The sequence below is a fragment of the Miniopterus schreibersii genome (assembly GCF_964146895.1).
Source record: "Miniopterus schreibersii genome assembly, chromosome: 9".
NCBI lineage: Eukaryota > Metazoa > Chordata > Mammalia > Chiroptera > Miniopteridae > Miniopterus > Miniopterus schreibersii.
The window spans coordinates 15,659,003-15,680,661 of NC_138118.1; the positions used below are offsets into that span (position 1 = coordinate 15,659,003).

Here is a 21,659-nt window from a genome sequence, read left to right on the forward strand (position 1 = left end):
CCGGGGAAAAGCACTGCTGGGAGAAGAGATCCCATTAGAGGGTGAAGTGAGGCAAAGCAGAGGTTTTGCAGAGGAAGCATGCAGAAGACCAAAGCCAGACCTAGGAACTGGTTTCATCCCCAAAGGACCCCTATGAAGGGCTCAGCTCTTCCTGGGGCTTTTCCCTTGAATCATAAAGACGGTTATGACTCAGTACATAAAGGTTCAAATTTTCCCTTTCAATTCTCTGCGGCTCCTCCAACCCTTCAGAAAAGCGGTGATATATCCATACAAACTTGTCCAGTGGTAGTTTGGGGAATCTATGGGGTGGGGCAGTAAAGGGAGTGTGACCTGCCCCACAGTCACACCCTTGCTGATGTCCTGGAGGGACTCGTGGTCTGCTGAGGGGACTACTGTGCGTTCAGGAGCTCCAGATGGTAAGCAGAGACACGGAGCGCACCGCGAGCGGGCATGGAAGGTGGATGACCCAGAAGTTATAGAGAAAAGTGGACCCTGGTGGGTGATAAAGGGGGCAGTCTAGGTGGGTGGGCTGATGCTTAGGTTGCAGAGGTGAGCTCACATACCCACAAATTCTTACCATCAGGCAATCAAGGTAGCCTTGAACCAAATCGATTTGGATAAGATTTATTGATCAGATTGTTTTAGAAAACCAACAGCAAAACACTGACAAGGTACATAAATACAGATTGGACATGTTAGGGTAAATTCACTATGTTTCCTACCTGCTTGCAGGAAACCAGGTAAGGTGGAGAAGCTGTCCTGATCATACGGCATGCACACCAGACTGCGAAAGGACTCCACACTATTTAACAGGACTGTGGCAATAGCTTTACAGTAAGGCAAGCATCGTGTGTGGCCTAAGCATACCCTGTACGAAGAGCCACGCCCAGGCTCACCCTCAGAGACTGCGTGGGGGAGAGGTTTCCCTTTCTTGCTTAGGTTCTTCCAGAAAATCCTCATTGGCAGGTGCCCCTGCTCAGACTCTGTACAAGGAAGTGGCTTTAGAGAAAGTCAGTGTGTTTCCGATGCCTGCTTTGTCTTCTAAATGTGCAACTAGTACAACAGCAATTACTAAGCTTGGTGAACTGCCTCTCATCCACCCTGTACATTGACTAAGCAGGGCCTTTAAAAACTTCTAAAAAGTGAAAAAAATTAAAAATTAAAAACATGAAAATTATACTAAAAAGATGGCACCACTTTTGAAGCACAACTCAGAACTTCTTTTCATAACACGAGAGAGGAGGTTGCTTTCCACCGAATCTAATGACCTTAGAAGGGAAACGCCGCTGCTGGGCGTGATCCAGTGGCAACGCACGCGGAGGTTACAGAAGTCTCCTGAGTCTACCTCAGGCCCTGCCAACGCTCCTAGAGTCCCGAGGTATTTTGGGAACCAAAGCAATTTAAGCTAATGGTGACAGCTTTTGGAGCTTATGATCATGAGACCATAAACCCTCACCCATCCTGAAGCTCAATGCCAGAATGAAGAATACGGAAAATGGCTTTTTGTGCTACATCAGAGTGCTGACAGGAGGCAGTTCAGTAGCCTGTGCCACGTTCTAGACAACTGTAAGACCACCTAGAGACACAGTGGTCTTACAGAATTAAGACAATATAGTCTTCGAGGATAATTCAACCTTTCCTACATGCCAAGCAATATGGCTGGAAAAGGTATTTCCAAAGGAAAAAATAAGGCTCCTGCAAGAACAGTGGGAAAGCAAGTCAAGAGCCAAAGAAATGTGTTCACATGATGGGCTTCCCTCTGCACACGCTGCTTTTTCTTCCCAAGGGTGCTGAGAGTTCTTTGGTGGTGAGAGGACAGATAGCCTAGAACTCAGGGCAGGAAATGATGCCAAAGCAGAGGAGTGAAGAGTAACATCTAAACTCAGGATTACCGCCAGTGGGTCCTAATTTCAGCATCCAAAGGCTGTCAGCAGACTGACCACTTACAGCTAGTCAGGCTGCTGGTAAGTCTGCCGGTTTATATCCCTCCCATGAGTCTTCCTTTTCCATTTCTAACTACTCAAAGCCCAACCCGCTGAAAAGGAGGTGCTTATGGGAAAGGGGTAGGAAGGAAAAGCTATATATGAATCATTGTTTGATAGAAAAGTTGAAACACTGATTATCTATGGATTTCAATGATCTGTGCTTTACTCTTGCTACTCTGGGAAACCAAAGGTCACTGTTAATATAACTTTTGCTTAGAAATGTTAATGTTTATTATATTTTTAAATCTAGCTATGTAATAGACATGAAAAGTTTAGAGCAAAGTTTTACATCATGTCACTGGGGCCCTGAAAAAAGGAGATTCTGCCAGTGGAAAGGGTTTCAGTTTGGCCCCTGAAGAACAGTTAAAATTTCAATCTATTCTATATTGTTTTATAGATTTTTTTCTAGGATGTGGAAAACACTTTATTAAATTAAGAAAGCATGATTTTCTTTACTTAAAGTATGACATTCACAGATAAATTAGTATATACACGAGAGAACTGATAGTATTAAATATTAGGTTTTAATTCTCCACTTAGGAAACTCTCACAGATAGACTTCCTTGTTCCTGGGTAAGGAAATGTAGGCAGATATGCAAACATGAGATAGAACAAAGATGACTGGGGAAAATCTCAACTCTAATGAACCCAAGGGCTGACTTGAAAATCCAGCTCTACCAAGACTTGGCTTAAGTCAGCCGATCACATCTCAAATTCTGGGTACAGTTCAACTCTAAAGCAATGAGCTGGCTTCCCCAAGACAAATACAAGAAAGTCGTCTACCTGCTTTATAGTCATACCCTATATATAATCTGTATATATCCATATGTGTTTCTTTATATTGCACTTAAATTTACAGGACTGCAGTAAGATGGCAGGGGTAAAGTACCTCAAAGAGGTGGAGAAGCAGCAGGCACGAACTTTCCTAAATCAAGTAACAGTGTCAGGAATTCAGAGTTAAAGTTAAAGAATAACTTTAAAAGCTGGTTATAGATATACTAAAATGCCTGGTGACCCCTTATATAAAACCCTAGTCATCTACATTTAAGTCATCATACACACAGTCTCATTTGGCATCCAGAACATGTGCATAAAGTGTAGTTCTACAGCACTCAGCGTTGGTCATACTACATCATTTTCACTAGTGTTATATTACAAGAGGACACTTTAGACCAAAGATAGGTACTTTTATGAAAACGTCACATACAAGATCTACCTCAAAGAAGACTGCCCTCAGAAGGCTTTAAAAAGGATACTAGCAAGTGTGGATTGAACCAGACTTTCTTTCTAGCTCTCCGGTGTAGAAGAACTAGAGACCTACATATATGCCAAGAACCAGGGAAGGAGAAGCACAGAGGCTGAGCATTCAGTCTTTGGTCCCTATGTAAATCCATGACAAAATCCTTTCATCACCCTAGACAGCATGACTTGTTTAATTCTGGACATATTTCCCCAATAACCCAGAGACTAAGCTGGAGTCATGCAGCAAAGCTTTGTTTTGAACTAATGGGGCTGCTCAGACTGACTTCCTCTGGAGAGAGCTCCTCATTGGAGTAAGCCTAGCAGTGGATGGTAAATGCCAAACAGACGGGTCATGACAAGATGAGGGCTGGACCTCTAGAGGAGTTGCCCCTTTTCCTGCCTTTCCCCCACACCCCTCACTCCCCACAAAAGGACTCAAACTCAGAGATGAATGGTTATTACAAGACCTTGCCGAACACAGGCTCCATATACTCAACCCAACATGGATGGGATGTTATAATAAGGCCTGCAAGTTAGGAGTTCAAGTCTAGAGGCTACAATTTCTTCTTCCCCAGAACTGAACACTCGGTGGTAACTTTTTGGCCATAACTCAAAGGTTATTTTAAATCCACACATGAGCTAAAGATCTCCCTTCTGGGATGAAGAAAAAAGAAGAAGAACTTTAAAAGCTAAGTGAAAAAGAGGCACTTAAAGGAAACATGTGTCCTAAATCTCCTATCTGAGTCTCCTGTGGTGAGGCAATCAATGGTATGACCAGCACTGTGTGCCTTTTGCACCTTTCGTACCCCTAAGGCCTTCCACATGCTCCTGGCTCACTGACCTGCTGAACTACTCTAGCAGCCTGATGGCAGAGCAAGTGAAAATTTAGGTCATTCCTTTTTTAGAGTTAAAAACCACAAAACAAATCAGAAGTAAAATTTCACACCAAAAAGCAAAAGATCTTCAGTTTCATTCCTTCCTTATGCCAGTTTTTAAAATGATGCCTAGTTCTTCAGGAAGGAGGACCTGTGGCTTTCCCCACAAGACCTTGTATCCATTTATTAGACAATTACTCACAGCACCATGCACGTTAAAGCTCACAAGAAGCAGAGAGAAAAACCAAGGACCAACTGGCTTTCTAGAGATAAAATCCCTCGCCTAATAAAATGGCAGGTGCATGACCCAGGGTTAGAAAAGAGACAAGTTCTGAAAGGAAATGGTCACTGTGAGAGTCAAAGCTCACAGCCCAGAGCAGAAGCCCTCCCTACCCTGCTCTCTCTGGCCTCTCATGAGCTCACATTTATGTCCCACAGCATTTGTGCCACATATTTAGGGTCTACAATTTCCCATGAAGAAGTAAGAAGTCAAAGAGTTACTTGAACCATTAAAAAGCCTACAAGAATTTTGAAAATCCTCAAATGAAGAACTTTGACCACCACAGTTTCTTGATTTGAAACGATCTTGGTGTCATAATTTCTAAGAGCAATAACAAACAGCACAACTATGACACATATGTAAGTCTTTTGATAAACCAACTCTAACCACTGCTGGCACCATAAGAATGAGGAAAGAAATCACTAATCAAGAGCTGCTGAGCTGCTGAAATTTCCTCCAGAGTCAAAACTTAGATTTGGGTATCTATGCAGCAAGATCTCAACCACAGCAGCCATTAGAACCAGCTACTCAGATGTGTCTTTGAAAACAGTAAGTTAAACATCTAGTTTTACATACAACCTGCAAGATTCTCAAGGTTAGCCTTCTTGTTTAGTCCTAAAACGTCTCGTTGTTGCAGGATTTAAAATTTTTAAATCTTATTTTTGTTTTCATTGATGATGTTGCTTTAATTTATAGAGCACTGGCTGACATGGTCGTATGGTCAAAGTTCCTTTAAAAAATTCTTTTCTTATCTTGATTCATAACATTATTAAGGTACTTTCAGACTTTCCTTCAATTCCATCAAGGAAGAGGGAGTGAGTATGTGTGTATGTGTATTGGGGTGGGAGGGAGAGAAGCAAAGAAAGAAGCATAAAGGAAAGTGAGATTCCATAAACTTAAAACCAATGTACAGAAAGGCATCTGATGTATTTTCTGAATAAGGCCTTGATCAGGGTAACCAATCCTCTTTGTAGCACATTCTACACTGCCCATAAATAAAGGAGTCTCTTTAAATTAACATTTCCAGTATCAATGAACAGTCCAGAAATCCTCATTTCAAGCGCTCGATGAGTCCCTGTGTGAGTCCAAGGTGCAGAAGCTGTGTTCGGGACAGGTTGGCGAGGTTAGGGAAGGCCGCGAGCAGCTTCTCCCATGCCAGTTCCAGCAGGCTAGGTACCACCAGCCAGATCTTAAACAACGACCCAGTCCGTTTGTTTTCATGGATGTTCACCACTCCTCCATGAATGTACATGCAGCCAGCCTATGAACAAATGGCAGTCAAAGAAGAAAAATTTAAATGGGAGAGAAATACATACTAAGGCTGAAGAAAAAAATTCATAAGCTCAAGTGAGATGAGGTGAAACAAAAATTTCTCACTGATCCCAACATAACACAGGGATCAAGACTGGTTTAAATGATGAATGAGTTCATAAGGGAAAACTACAGATATTTTTACTTCAACAATCTCAGCAAACATTAAAGTTTCTGTCCATTGTGTCCAATCCTGGGAATACAGAGATGAAAATCAAGGTCTTTGCATTTAAAAAACTAGCAGGATCTTCCATAACATGTCATCATGGGGTAAATCTATTCTGCCCTCCCAGGAAACCCCTTTGATATCACTGTCGGGGTCTGAATGGCACACGCAGCACTTTTTTCATTTATGCTGCTCTCTTAAAACTTGTATATGATGTGTTTTCACCCCTTTTCTCAGAATAAGAGCTAGCTTTGGAAGAATGTTTTAAAAACACATTCTTAATCCAAGGTCTGTTAATATTTTTTTTTTTCTTGCTAACATCCCTAAAAAGATTTCCTTAGCATCTGAAACTACATAAGGAAAATATGAAAATAAAAACTTACTGGTGTAACAGCTGCACAGTGAAAATAAACGGGCTCTGGCATGGTAGCTGGGAGCTTCACCCATTGAAAAGTCTGCAGATTCAATTTCCAGATATCTCCCAGGATCACTTCTCCATTATAGCCCCCACATATAAACACATCTATCAAACAAAAAGAGAAAGCCAAGATCACACAAAGAAAATGAGCCACAGCGCAAGCACACGGCTAGCGGACCGGGGACCAGCTCAGCCGATTTCCCCGAACCACAGAGGACTCCAGCTGGGCGGGTCTCTCATGCTGCTGTCTTGTTCCTCAATAGAGTTTTGGACACTCTGCTGGGATCTTTGCTCGGACAAAGGATGCAAGCCTCTAAGGAGGCTGCATGTCTGGGTCCCCAAATTCAAATACCTATGGTTCCAGGCATAGAAAGTGAGTGAGCAAGAAGGTCCAGGGAAAATAAACAAATAGGAGGTACAGGGAACAAACAGGAATGCACATACTCTATAGGGGAGACGGAAACAGGGCTCCAGCTGATCAATAGCATGCCAGACTTAAGGTCAGCAATTGCCTGAAAAGAAATCCGGCCCTAGCCAGTGTGCTCAGTTGGCTGAAAGATGGCCTGTGCACCAGGAAGTTGCCAGTTTGATTCCCAGTTAGGGGCGCACGGCCAGGTTGTGAGCTTGATCCCCAGCTGGGGGAGTGCAGGAAGCAGCCAATTGATGTTCACATCAGTGTTTGTCTCTCTCCCTCTCCCTTCCTCGCTCTCTAAAAATCAATAAAATATTCTTTAAAATAAATAAATAATAAATAAATAAGCAAAGCTTCTCAGCTGAGAACAACTACATTCCTCCCCTGGACACCTCATGTAATCATGCAAGACATCTGGTTTCACACATTGGGTTCCCAGGGAAGAAAAAAAAGAAATCTGGATTTCTTTAAAAGTGAAACATTTTGGTTTTTAAGTGTTAGCCAATAATTCAAAAAATTTTAATACACATATGAGCCAAATAAAACACATCTGCAGACCACCAGTTTTGGAACTCGTCTTTTAAATAACATCGTGGAAAGGATGGACATTTATCTGCCCATAGAGACAAGTGTTCTTTATGTAGACATTTGACCTGAGGAGAAACATTTGTTGGAATGTTCAGTTTAGGGGCACAAAAGAGGCTCTTCCAAGCTTTCTTCAGCCCAAAGAGGACAGTCTGAAATCCCATTTGATGTGTATGGTTATTTATGTCAGGGGAAAATAAATCTTCCCAAAAATCAAAGTTTTTCTTTGCTGTTGTTGTTTTGTTTTTGTAAATTCTGTTAGTTATAACTAATTACACAACTTGTAACAAAGGCTATGTGAACCTTCAAACTAAATGCCCAGAACTAAGATTGAATTCTGTTTGTATGGTGCCTGGTCTCTGTCTGTATTGACGAAGTAACCGCTTGAGCTAAAGCCGACCTCAAAGAATCAAAACAATAGATGTCTTAATTCAGGTCCTGATAAAGTTTAAGCCAATACTTAATGAAACTATAAAATACACAGGAAACCTTTCTGACTAGGATTCAAGAAAAGTACAACTCCCTTCTTAGAGAGGCAAAGCTGAACAATGCCACTATCTATAAATCTTATCTAAATGCAGAAGCATAATAAAAAGAACCTCTGTACTAGAGACGGCAGCATAATCCCAGGAAAATTCAAACCAAGCTGCTGAAAGGATACAGGCTATCAAACTGAGTTATATACAACTTCCTCCCAGAAAAACATTTAAGGTGCTATATCAAACTATAAAATAAGCTGTAAATTAAAAGACAGAAAGGTTATCCAAAGAGGAGTCATTTATCACACTTAGATAAAGTAGCTGCAGCTGCTTTCTGAAACCATACAATGCCTTTGTTGTAATATGGCCAAAGAATGAACTAAGAGTTCTGTTTGGCATCAGAAAACAGAATAAACTTTACAATATAACACTCTGAAGGAGTTACTACAATTTTAATACAATGTTCACTGAGGTCTCTATTGTATGTCAAGGTCATTAGTATTCCCCATCATAACCACTGACATCTGCTGAGGTGGGGTGGTGAAAATCAGGTGGTATAATAAAAGTTTATTTATCACCCATTTTTGAATTCTCTGATAAACGAAGGAAACCAAACATACTAGCTTACTTTATAAAAATTGCTGAGAGAGGCATAACTTCATGAATTTCCCCTTAAGTTGAAACTACAAGAAATAGACTCTTCCCAAAGTTATGTGTCTTTTACGGAGATATCATTAAGAAATAAGACATTCTTGGTATATACAGTTACAAAAATAGAACCAGAAAGTTATTTATAATCCTTACCATTTTTTATTTGAACACAACTGTGACATCTTCGGGCTGCAGGGAAACCTGCCAGACACATAAACACAGAAATTCCATTATTCACAGAAAGCCTGGGAGTAACACTGACATGACACAGGGACAGACATACTATGAGTAACTCAATTACAACAAAACCTTGGCCCTGGCCGGCTCGGCTCAGTGGTCAGAGTGTCAGCCCGTGGACTGCAGTGTCTCCGGTTCGATTCTGGTCAAGGACACGCACCTAGGTCTCAGGCTCAGCCCAGGTCCAGGCACATGCAGGAGGCAGCCAATCAATGTCTCTGTCTCTGTCTCTCTCCCCCCTCCCCCCCCTTCACTCTCTCTGAAGAGCAATGGGAAAAACATCCTCGGGTGAGGATAAGCAACTAAAAATCCCTTTGTTGTATTCAACAGGCACTGACCAGCCCTCCCTGTCCGTCCGTATTTCACACTAACACAGAGCCATCAGAAGTCCCATCAGAGTGGTGCAATGTTAAGGCACCAGGAAAACAAACTGGGGGGGCAGGGGGCAGGGGTTATAGTGCCTTTCCCAAGCCCTTTTACCCGCAAGGACACAGGTAGATCTTGATTTAAGTATCAGTTTCTTTTCCCACCCCTACTTCCCCACTTCCACAGAATTCAGCAATCCCCTTCAAAAGTCTCTGTTCAATTGCTGAAGAAGAAGAAATGGGCCAAGGAATACAAGTAAGTTGTAACACCAGTTTCATAGATACTTTCCTTGTCTATGACTGAATAAAATTAATTTTTCCTTTCCAAAACAAGTAAAAATATACATTTGTTAAAGATAAATGAGTCAGTATTATGAATTTACCTATTTTTTCGTGGGGTTTTGTTGCAATTTCCTCCCATGCATTTGTTTCAAGGTTGTATGCATGGATCTTGAAGAGAAAAAAAAGAAGATACACACACAAATAATTTTAGCTAGCCTGAAAACTGCATTTTATACAACAGCCTGTACAAACATATATTCTTGGTTGGAAAGTCTTCTTTTCCTCTGTTTTTATCTGATCTTTGTTAATTCTAATGTAAGACAAAATATTAAACAGATAAAAATTAAGCACATATATATGATCTCGATATTTAAAAATTATAGAAAAAAATGAAGTAAAAAGTTGGAATTCTGAAACTTCCACATTTTCTACGCTGAATATGTATGATTTTTATAACAGAAAAAAGTAAGTCTTGGTAAGAAAGCACCTGAATGCAGTTTTGACCAAACTCAAAAAAGACCATTAAGCCTGGCCGGGCGTGGCTCAGCGGTTAAGCGTCAACCTAGGATCCAGGCGATCAGGGTTCGATTCCCGGTCAGGGCACATGCCCGGGTTGCGGGCTGCAGCCGATTGATGACTCTCTCATCATTGATGTTTCTCTCTCTCTCTCTCTCCCTCTCCTTTCCTCTCTCTGAAATCAATAAAGATATATTAAAAAAAAAAAAAAAAAAGACCATTAAGGCTCCAAAGCAAACCATCAGCTCTGTAGTCTACTCTAGATTTCCCCTGGGATATGTGAGTTTAGAAATGTCACAGGGATGGATGAATAAAAGACTTCAGAGCTCAGTTTTCTCAAGTTAGTGACGCATAGCCCTAAAAATGCCTATTCTTTTTAGATACAGAACACTGACGGTGAGAAGGATGTGACATTCTGAGAGTCCCGGTTCCAACTCTAATTAGTTGCTCCATTCAGGCTCCCATATCTTCCTTGGAGTCACTTTCCTCACCCAGTGTGAGAGGGCAATTTCCATAAAGTATATTCACGTGTGATAACGCAGCTGTCAACTGGAGAGCACATCAGGGGCACAGAGCTCAACCTTACATGATAAAGAGCATGTAACATAAAATAGATGTTGATGAAGAAGCTTTTCAAAATTAAAATATCTACAGTAACAGAATTACCTTGCTTAGCATAGCACATGCCTCCCTCTATACTTCTCCCTCTCTTTCTCTTTAAAAAAAAAAAAATACCTTGTTTAAGGAATAAGCTGTCCAGGAAGTACCACCTCCCAAGATGTAAATCCTCTGTCCATCATGTGCAATTTCATGTCTGTATCTGAAATACACAATAAAATATGTTTATAATTAAGTGAAAATTGATCTACCTAAGATTTAGCTGTAAGGCTTCTTATTGCATCATTATTTATAATAATAAATTCTTAGAAATAACCTAAGTGTTTAATAATAGTGAACTGGTTAAATAAATTATAGAATATACACAAAATAGATTAGTATGTAACCAGTAAGAATGTCAGCATACAGAATGATTAATATATTGAGAAGTTGTTTTTGTGTCACTAACTGAAAACAAAACAAAACAGTTATATAAGAGCAGACAGGCTATAATTCCATTAAAAATTTATAGATACATAAATATGCAAAGAAAGTGATTATAAGGTTATATCCAAAATATTAACCCTCATTATCTCTGAGTTTAGATTTTGCTTTTTATTTTCTTCATTTTGTATTTTCTATAATCTTTTTGTGATAATTTTGCATAAGGAGAGAAGCTATTATAGAGATTTAAAAAGTGATCTGCCTACAGTTAATTAGAACCCCTACACTATGGGCTTTCAAACTAAAATACTTATTTAATAGATACAAAGATATCAGAAAAATTATGCTACATAGAACTGTGAATATAATGTGAAATGCCTATCAGAACTTTTATCCAAGCAGTGTAGCTACAAGCTGAAACAATTTATAATATGTCCATAAAATAATTCAAAGAAGGCAACCATGTTAAAATGCTTTGAAAGCTTCACCTATTTCCTCCTTTCCCTGAAGGCCCTGGCGCTGATAAAATAAATTACATCAAAATTATTCCAGTAACGGTCCATTTCCCAAGTCCTCTCATGGTAGTTCTGCAATAGTCAGTTCACTAATATGCTAAAATAAAGATAAATTCTTCCTTAGCACCTATATGCCATTTTGTTTAAAGACAACAGAGATCTTGGATTAGTTTAAACAGAATGATTAAAAAATCGTTTACTATCTTTGCTTTTAAACTAGAGGGCAAAAGAACTTTCTAAGTTTTCTTAATTCTAAGAAGCAGCAACTGCTATTAGGAAAGAAAAGTGAAAGATTTAGGGCCTACTAAAAGGCAACTAGAGGGAACCATGTGATGTTTGAGTGTTTAACAACGCACTTAAAATAAGGAACCCCCTATCCACCCTCCCTCCCTCTCTTTCTTCCCTTCCTCTATCTCTCCCTTCCTCCTTCCCATCCATCCATCCACCCAACCAATTTTCACTGCGTACCACTACAGGCATGGCACTAAGCCCTATACTGGTGATACAGCTGTAAGAAAAGGAGCCAAAGAATCCCAGTATGCAAGTTAAGAAGGGAAATCAAAAAATAACTAGAAAGCAATTGTTTTGCCTGTGATATGAAATTTAGTTACAATTGCTACCATTGGTTTCTTCTTCAAAGTGTTACTATCTTCCTAACGCAGGAAAACTGAAGTATAAGAGAAAAATAACATGAAAAAAATTCTATAGTTCAGAGGGAGATATCATTCCCTTACCAGGAGACCCTTCTTTAATGATGAACTGGGATTAATGACCAGTTAGCTATGTGGTTTATATTACCAATATTCTGAAAAAAAAGTCAAATCTTAGGAAGAAAGAATAAATATGCTTTAATCCTAGAACCTCACCTCTCTTCTGGTAGATCACAGGATAGGTTGTTTGGTTTCAGTTGTGTCCACTCTCTGGTATTAAGATCTAATTTGTGCAGGTCTGTGCTGTAAATATAGCCAGTTGTTCCTCCAAAGACATAAAGGGAGCCATTGATGATAGCCATGGCCTGGAAAACAAGGAAAGGTGAACAAGACGGACTCATTAGCACTTGATTAAAGAATGTAAACTCATTAGATACCCCCAAATCAGGTTTTATGAAATTCTCTTGTATTTTTTAACCTTCTAAAATACCAGAGACTTAAAGGACCAAAGATTTTAGAGAACACAAAGATTATTTATTTATTTATTTATTTATCTTTAGAGAGAGAAAGGGAGAGAGGGAGAGATAGACACATCAATGATGAGAGAATCATTGATCAGCTGCCTCCCACACACCCCCACCGGAGATTGAGCCCGTACCCTAGGCATGCTCGGGAATTGAACAAGCAACTATTCGATGCACGGGGCTGATGCCCAACCAACTGAGTCACATTGGCCAGGGCACAGAGATTATTTTTAGAAAGGTAAAGTTTGCTCAAGTGGAAAGCAAGTTCCACCTAGATACGCAAGGGGAACCAGATGATCATTAGGGCTTCTAGCCAACCAAAAAATTTATAGATCATGGATATGAACATTTCCATTGAAAACTGCTTCTTTTCCTAAGCAGTCTGAAGACAAATGCTCTCAAGCAAAAGGAGCAGGTATGAAAATGAGCCACCAGAATTCCTTAGGTAAGATCTAGAGCTGGCAGTCAGTCCCCAAAATTTTATGTTTTCCACCAGACTCTTTCTTCTTCAAAGTAAGTTTGGCTATTGTTATGGTCATTTCTTAGAGTTTAAATGCCTCCTGTTATGGGATACAGGGTTATCCGGTGTGTGCCTCTACACATAGCCACAATTTATTTACCAGTACTGATGCCAGCCAGTTGAGTAAGAAACCAAAGATTGGTTATTTTAAGCTTAGCCCATTATTCTCAAAGGGTCTCTGATGTATGGTGAGTTGCACCCTACCTTTTTGGATATAACTTTTCAAACCTAGGTCTGAAGCACTAGAACCTAGCTGGAAACTAATCTCAAAATAATCTGTGTTTTAGCTCAGATCTTAACCCAGTACAGGGATCACATACTTTGCTACTCAGGTCACAAAGCTCTTCAAAGTCTCCTATCATTCTAAAGATGACAGGACCCAGACCATATGTAGCCCAATCTCTTGTTGAGGGTGGGAGTAAAGGTGGGGTGGGGTCCTGACATTTAAGAAACTTCTATACAGGTCTAGATCATAATCCTAAATTGGACTAGAAATAAAGAGGGAGGGGGAAGGAGAGAAGAAGGCAAGATACCAGATTTAAAAATTACAATTTCATATCAGAACTGAAAAATCAAATGTTAACCACAGTGAACTTACTCTCCATTTAAACAATTGGTAGCAATATAAAGATTCTGACATTGTCCCCCAAACCAGAAAAATCCAAACAAATACATCCAGCATTACTGGCCACAGATTGGTACCTGTCCATAAATACGACTGGGTTTCTTCCCCCGACAGCTGAGTAAAGCCCATCTCTTATACTTCACATTACAGACATGGACATCATTGCCGTTGCTCTCACCAAACGGGATGCCTGTACCTCCAAACACTAATAGGTTGTTTCCATGCAGCACAACTGGGGAAGGAGAAGCACAAATTCCATTTATGTACTGGCTACCTAAAATGCGTTCCCACATAAACCCAGGATATCTGAGAAACTCAAAAATGTCTGCTTAACAATGCTCTCAGAAGATAGCTCAAACCACTGATATCTAACTACTACAAAGTTCTGCAGAAAAAAGTCTAATTCACACTATGTGGACTATATATCATAGAGCTCACTGTTTGGTATATGACAAGTATTCAGTACATATTTGTGGAATGAAATACTGTGTATAACAATACTGAATGATATGAACCACAGTACATCACTACCACTCAAGACAATTCAAGTACACAGCGAAGCAGAGGAAATTGTATCATCTTTGCCTTAGAAAGACCCAGTGGGACTCAGGATGAAGGAGTAAAAGGATCACTCTGTTTAGCCAGGGGAATGATCTCTACATTTGAAGTTATGGCTTCTGTTATCTTAATCCTCCCTCAGATAAAGAGAAACACCAATATCCTGCTGGTAACTTTGTGTTCTTCTCTATATCTCTTCTACACACACACACACACACACACACACAGACTCTCTCTCTCTCTCTCTCTCTCTCTCTCTCATAGACCTTCTTTCCTTCTCTGATGGCAAATACTCTCAGAACAGTGCTACTGTATTATTTCAGTGGCATTTTTATCAGTCCTTCAATTGATACAGTGTAAGAGTCAATAGCATGAGCTCTGAAGTCAGCAAAAAGCTAGGTTTAAATTCCCGTGTGACCTCAGGAAAGTTCTTTAATCTCTCTATATTAATCTTCACAACAACCCCGAGGTAGGAACTATTATTATTATCTCCATTTTTATAGACAATGAAACAGAAGTGGTAAATAGTTTAAATCACTTGTTGAAGGTTTCCTAAAAAGAACCTTGCCAAGCTAGGATTCAATCCCAGGCAGTCTGGCTCCAGAGCCTGCACTCTTAGCCACTACCCATAGGTTTCTCTAAAGACTCAGTTCCTTCATGTGTACAATGGCAATATAGCCAGTACCTGCACTGTAGGGATGTTATGAGAATTAAAGTGATACCACATGTGAACTATCCATTAGCAGGGTTTAATCATATTACAGTGTTATTATAAACTATTAACATGAACCGGACATCTCAGACATTTCATAAAGTCAAAAGTTCAGAACTGCTTGTACTCACGTGACATAGATGCCAATTCCCGGGGCATGTACCCATCTGTGCCCATCTGGTGCCATACTCCTGTAGCAAAATGATACCGCCACAGCTCCCTGAAGAGAGGATAGTCTTCATTATCGGGCCCTCCTGATTCATCATAATCTGGGTTATAACCTCCAAACACATATAGATTGGTATTATCTGCCACACAACGATGTCCACTTCGTGCTGGTGGAGGTCTGTGGCCTAGGAGAGAAGAGGACAGTTTTCCACAGATGGCCCAGCAGATTAAAAGCACAAACAAAATTTGGTAACAATCTTTTTAGATTTAAAAGCGGATCAGGGAACATTTATAACATGGAAATACTTTTTATTTGCTTAGGTTATTTTATACATTCACACACACTAAAGATTTTAAGGAGCTGGTCTCCATTTCTATTTCATATGACTGCTTTCAGATTTTGATTAACTGTAAAAAGATTTTTCCCAAGAGAGGCAAAATAGCATTATAAACTCAAGAAAATGGCTGATAACTTGGAATTTTCAAGAAAAGAAGGGGTTTAATCATCCAAAAGCTAAAAGGAAAAATTTTCTTATTTCCTTAGAGGAGGAAAAAAAACACAGGCCAACTAAATTTAACTGAAATATTAGAAAACTACATAAATATAATCACAAATGTGAATGAGTCATGTATAAATAAAAATACACACACATAAAACCTATGATTTTTCCACAATATATAATAATACACTTAAAAAGAAAACTGGTTTTCAAAGAGTTACAGCAAAATGTAGAATTTAAATATCACTCCAGACATTGTCAGTTAACAAAAAATATCCTTATATTTCTCTCAAAGAGCTCTTAGTGAGAGCTCCACACGAAGCTATTTCTACAATTTATATCTGAAAGTTTTCTGAAGTTTAAATTATGTCAACCATTTCACTAAAAATTATTTCAGGATTATTTTAGAGTAAAAAAAATCCCAAAACTTTACATTATTTCTACTATCCTTATAATTTTTTATTCCAGTCTACACAAGCCCTTAAATAGCTGCAGGACCAAAGATGCTTAAATATATACGGGATGGTAAGAAGCTACTATAACTGACTGTTACCCTAAAGACTTATCTACTTTCACATATTAGGAATAGATTCTAGTATAATATTAATTAATGTTTAGGACAATACTGGATACCTAATAAACATGTTATATTAATAGACATTTATTACCAACCTAACAAAGGCCTTATATATTTATAAAATCATAATTCCACTTTCTAGGGTATGCTTTTAAACAAGAACTGAAAAGAAACTGCACAGATCTAGAGAAACTAGAAAACGAACAAACCATGAATCACTGATTCACTCAAGTCCAACCTATCAATTCTGAGTCTTTAACGGCCCCTTACTGCTCAAGTACAAAGTCCTCAATCAGCAATTCAGAGCCTTTCAGGACACAGTCCTCTCCTGAGCCCTCATACTCTTGCCTGTTTAAGTTTGCCTCTCTGCTTGGAAAACTGAGTCCTTCCCTTAGATCTTGGCCTGGTCTACCTAGCCTTCAATGCCTGGTTGTGGAAATGCCTCCAAGTCCAGCGCACATAGCTCCTTCTGTGAAAAAACAAAAAACCCCTAGGGCCCTTATAGTTCAGTACCCTAGTACTTAAATATTAGGATATACATGTACAATAAATAAGATTATTACACCATAACTATATAAATACATGAATATAATATTAGGCAAACTATAATCAGAAAATTTACTCATGAGCTGTGATTTACTTCAAGTAAAGAACTCAATTCTCTTTTTAGGAATCCTGAAACACAGAAAGTGTGGTGTGGAAGGAAGAGCAAGGGCTCCTACAAATGTCTAGATTTGAATCCAGGTTCTTTCTGTTACCTTGAGCAAGGCATTGACCCTCACTGAGTCTCAGCTTCCTCATCACAAATTTATTACACCTGCTATTATGTTAAAATGTTTATTGGTTGATATATGTATCTTTCCAAGGTGGCTGTGAGCTATTTGAGGAAAGAGGAATGTATTTGTATTCACCTTTTCAACCACCAAGCCTAAGGCACACAGAAACACTAAACAAATTTACAAATTTTTCTTTACTCATTTTGTTAATGTTTTTCTTCTCCAACAGACTATAAGTTTCAAAGACAAAGATTGTATATAATAATTATCCGTTATTTATAGTGCTAATTCCCCAGAGAATATCCTTGTTTTTCAGGTATGGAGACTACAGTATTCAGGGGTACATAGTATTTATGTATATACACACTGTGTATACAAAGGGGGAAGGGGAGACAGAAGAGAGATTAGAGAGGGAGCAGGATAAAGCACGTGATCAGATGTTAACATTTGGGGAATCTGAATGAAGTATACAGAAGAATCTTTCACCATTCTTATAAATTCTCTGTAAGTCTGAAATTATGTTAAAATTAAAATTAAAATTTTAAAAAGTCCCTTAGGGATTTTATTTGAAACAGCCCATGAAGGAACACAATCTCTAGCCATTTACCTCATCTTTTTTGATAACCACCAGTATAGCTGGATTGTGTTATTTTTTTTATTTCTAAGTGTTTTATAATTTTCCACACAATTGTGAATCTCTTGTTTTTTATAAATTAGTTGTTAATATATAGAAAAGTAATCTCTGCAAGTTTAAATTTTACCCAGCTAATTTATCATTAGCTATAGCAGATGACCATATAATCTGCTATTAATGACAACTTTCAGCTCTTTCTTTCATATATATATATGTATACACATATATATATATATAAATTTTTTTTCAATAAAATTTTTATTGAAACGTAACATATAGAAAAGTGCACATATCATAAGAGTACAGCTTCGTGCACTTTTAAAAAAATGAACACACCGAGTATCAAATTTTATTAAATGCTTTCTTTGATATCAGGAGAAGCACACTTTTTCCTTTAACCTATTAAAGTAGTAAAGTAAACTAAATACATTCCACAGGTAAACCCAATTAGATCTTGATTTTTTTTCTTTTTATTTAGATTTATCCCTGCCCTCTTATATATATTTTAATCATTTTGTTTCATTTTTCCACTTTACTGATTTTACTGAAATAATCAAGCTTCTTCTTTTTTTTCTAGGAAGAACTACATCCCATCACCCCTAACAATTTTTAAAAGCCCATAATAAAAACCCATAAAAATAAAACCTTTTCTTTTTCTAACATTATTAAAAATAAACCACCTCTGGAAATAAACTTGGCTATTAATGGTGGTTACCTCTGTACTGGGGAATAAGGTGAGAAGTGAAGCTGTGAAGTGGGACCTATGCTTTTTCTATCTAACCTCTTTTACTGTGAAATATAACACATGGATAAAAGCACATGTAACTATAAATGTATAGTTTAACAAATTATTTAAAAGGTAATGTAATCATCATCCAGGTCAAAAGACAGAATATTGCTGGCTCCCAGCTAACCCTGTACCTGCGCCTTTTGATCACGCCCTCCATCCCACCACCTTCACTGCCAGAGGAAACCTGCTCTCTTTTATGGCAATCATACAACTTGAATAGCTTTATTATCCCTATGTATGCATTCCTAAACAAGTGTTTATTCGGCCTAGTTTTGAAGTGTATTTGTATAGAATGATGTTTTCTTTCTGAGCTTTTTCATTCACAATTATGTTTCTGAGATTCATCCACCTTGCTGGGGGTAGAGGTCACCTGTTAATTTCCATTGCCAAATAGTATTTCCTTGTATAAACATATACCACAATTTATCCAGTCTATGCTGTATGAATGGACAGTTGGGTTATTTCAAATTAGTGGCTCTTAATGCTGCTATAAATATTTTTGTACATGTTTTTAGATACATAGGAGCCCACATTTGTTGGCTATATATAAATCTAGATATGGAATTTCTGAGTCAGAATGTATGTAAATCTTTACTTTTACTAGATAAGGCCAAATTTTTGTTTACAAAATACTTAGTATTGGAATTGCACTTTTAATTTAGCAATTCCTGTGGGTTTGTAGATCTCATTGTGGTTTTAACATGCATTTCTCTCATTACAAATGAGGTTGAGCACCTTTTCATGTTTATTGGCCAACTGGATCGTTCCTCAAGCCTTTTATACATTCTTCCATTGATATGCCTGTCTTTTTCTTACTGATTTGTACAAATTTGTATGTATGCTTGAGATACATTCACTTTTCACTCTATGTATTTCTATATTATTTGAATTTTAATAAGCACATACTATACTTATAAATCCCAAAACAAAAAATTTAAAGATCTTTAGCAGTTTTACTTTCTCCCTACCTCCAATTTGTTTAAATCATCTGGAATGTTACAGAATGTTAGATACATACATACACACACACACACATATATATTTATATTATTCTTGTATATATTTAGAAATCTTTTATTAACTATTATACTGGGTTTCAAAGTCCCCTAATTTAGATGCAACTCTAAGTTTTACTGTTTGTTCCTTTGCACACTACTGCTTCTTACATTCAAAACTTCCTCTTTCTTAAATTTGCTTTTCATTTTACCAGGAGTGCCTCGTCAAGTAATTTTCTCAAAAAGAGTGTGTGTCACAAACGTTCAGAGTTCTTATTTATTTTGACCCCCATTTAAACATTAGTGAGGCTGGGTACAGATCTACCTTCAAAATAAGTTCCCCTCAGAACACTGAAGGCAAACCAGTTTGCAGGTGAGAAATGCAACACCAGCCTGCTGTTTAGTCTTGAGTCTTTCTGTCACCTGTATTTTATCTCTAGAATCACAAATAGTTCAGTAATGTATAGACAGATGCTTTTGGGGAGGTTCTGGGGTTTTTTCCCCCCAGCTTGTTCCTTAGTGGGCCCTCTATACTTGAAAACTGAACAGTTTTTCTTCAATGTAGGGAGATATTCTTTATTTTCTCCCATCTTTCCTTCTGTAACTCTATAAAATAGATACTGGATCACATAGAATGGTCCTCAAAGAATAACTTTCCTCATTCACTTTCTTTTTTGGTCTTCTTGCTTTATGGTCTGTATTTTCCTTTGCTTTATTTTCATAAAGATTGGTCTTAAGCCTATATATTATTTAAGCCTCCAACTGCATTTTCATTTCAGCAATCAAGTCTTCGATACAGAACTAATTCTTTAATCACTCCTTTTTCTCCAAGGCAGCTGTTTTTTTACTTACGGATCCAATTTACTCTTGACTCTGAGGAAACCTCCTATGATCAGAAATTCCTAAAGTTCCAATCTGCCTCATTACCTCTGCTTCCACCACAGTCAGCTTTTATTTGTTCATCTTAGTCACCCTCTTCCAAGTCTAGTTTCCCGCAAATGTCTGGTAGGCCTTGATCATCTATTCATATTAATAAATGAAGGACTACACTAATTGACAATTGTAAGAGATATGGATTTCCCCAACAGTTGTGTTACTCTGTTTCCACATCTCCAAATGGGAGATCTGTGTGATTGTGGGTCTCTGCAGGTAAGTGGTACACTGACAGAACAGGCTTCTTTTTAGAAGCGGGAAAAAGCAGTTTGCCTTCTATTGCCAACATAGGGAAGGCTGCATTTAGATGGTATGGTCCTTTAGATGGTACGGTCCTAACTCCTGATGGAGCTCCCTTTCTTTTCCTTTCCCCAGTCCAGCCCCCTCACCCCTCTATTGTGGAGGTCCATTACCTAAAGCTCTGCTTTGTGCTCATACCGCTCTCCAGCCCCAATCAAGGACAGCACTGCTTGTCAACCCTCCCCAAAGCAAATCCCCCTACTTTGCTTGAAGAACTGTTCTCTAGCTTAATCCTGGGAACTAATGCTATTGCCAGAGCTCTTTATATGAAGAGAGAGAAGGAGTAGGGGAATTAACTGTTTTAGAGACAGTCCCTTAATTATTTGCCCTGATGTTTCATCTTCCCCCAACCTTCTCCCTCCTTCTACATTTGCTGACTCTAGGCTTAGAGTTTCGGAAAAGGGGTGTTACTAAGAAATTCTGACTATCAGCACGCAGCAGGAACACCTATTTGAGGTTGCATTTTATTCTGTTCTCATTTCTCAATCATTATAATCCCAACTGCTTTCTACTGCCCTGAAATCCCGCCAATTTAATGGTATAATCACAATAGTAAGAATGATAGCAGCTAACATCAACTGGCTACATGTAAAACATTGGCTAATTGGAAAAACTCTTCTCAGTGCTTTGCTCATATCCTCTTTCTTGAGCTTCACAACCCTAGGAAGTAGGTACTATTATCATCACCCTAATTTTACAGATGAGGAAATTGAGCCCCCAAATAAGCAACTTGCTCAAAGTCACACAGCTGGTAAGTGGCAGATCCTGGATTCAGACCTAGGTAATCTGGCTTCAAAGCCTCCCTTTTCCATTTTTCAATACAATTATTTCTTATTCTTTTTCACGTCAGTTTTGTCATTTTCAGTGATATCTGAAAAGTGTGGAAAGGTAAATGGGCATGTTAGGTTCATCAATGGAAACTCACTATTTTCACACCACACAATTTTAATTGATAGAAATATCTTTGAGAGAAGATACATGATTGAGTGAAGGAATCTAGTGGCAGAAAACAAACCCTATGTAATGGTGTTCACTCA

General features: G+C 38.4%; 1 protein-coding gene across 2 annotated transcripts in view; it reads right to left on the bottom strand.

Moving 5' to 3' along the window:
* Positions 1-608: 608 nt before the first annotated feature.
* KLHDC10 (kelch domain containing 10) overlaps positions 609-21,659 on the bottom strand; it is a 46,620-nt gene continuing 25,569 nt past the window's right edge. For both annotated transcript variants that reach the window (XM_081148087.1, XM_081148086.1), the window contains 8 exons: positions 15,081-15,302; positions 13,757-13,911; positions 12,227-12,375; positions 10,540-10,624; positions 9,390-9,456; positions 8,558-8,605; positions 6,243-6,382; positions 609-5,643 (listed from right to left, as the gene is read on the bottom strand). In XM_081148087.1, coding sequence (XP_081004213.1) covers positions 5,434-5,643; positions 6,243-6,382; positions 8,558-8,605; positions 9,390-9,456; positions 10,540-10,624; positions 12,227-12,375; positions 13,757-13,911; positions 15,081-15,302 — 1,076 coding nt within the window. In that variant the 3' untranslated portion in view covers positions 609-5,433. The remainder of the gene's footprint in view (positions 5,644-6,242; positions 6,383-8,557; positions 8,606-9,389; positions 9,457-10,539; positions 10,625-12,226; positions 12,376-13,756; positions 13,912-15,080; positions 15,303-21,659) is intronic.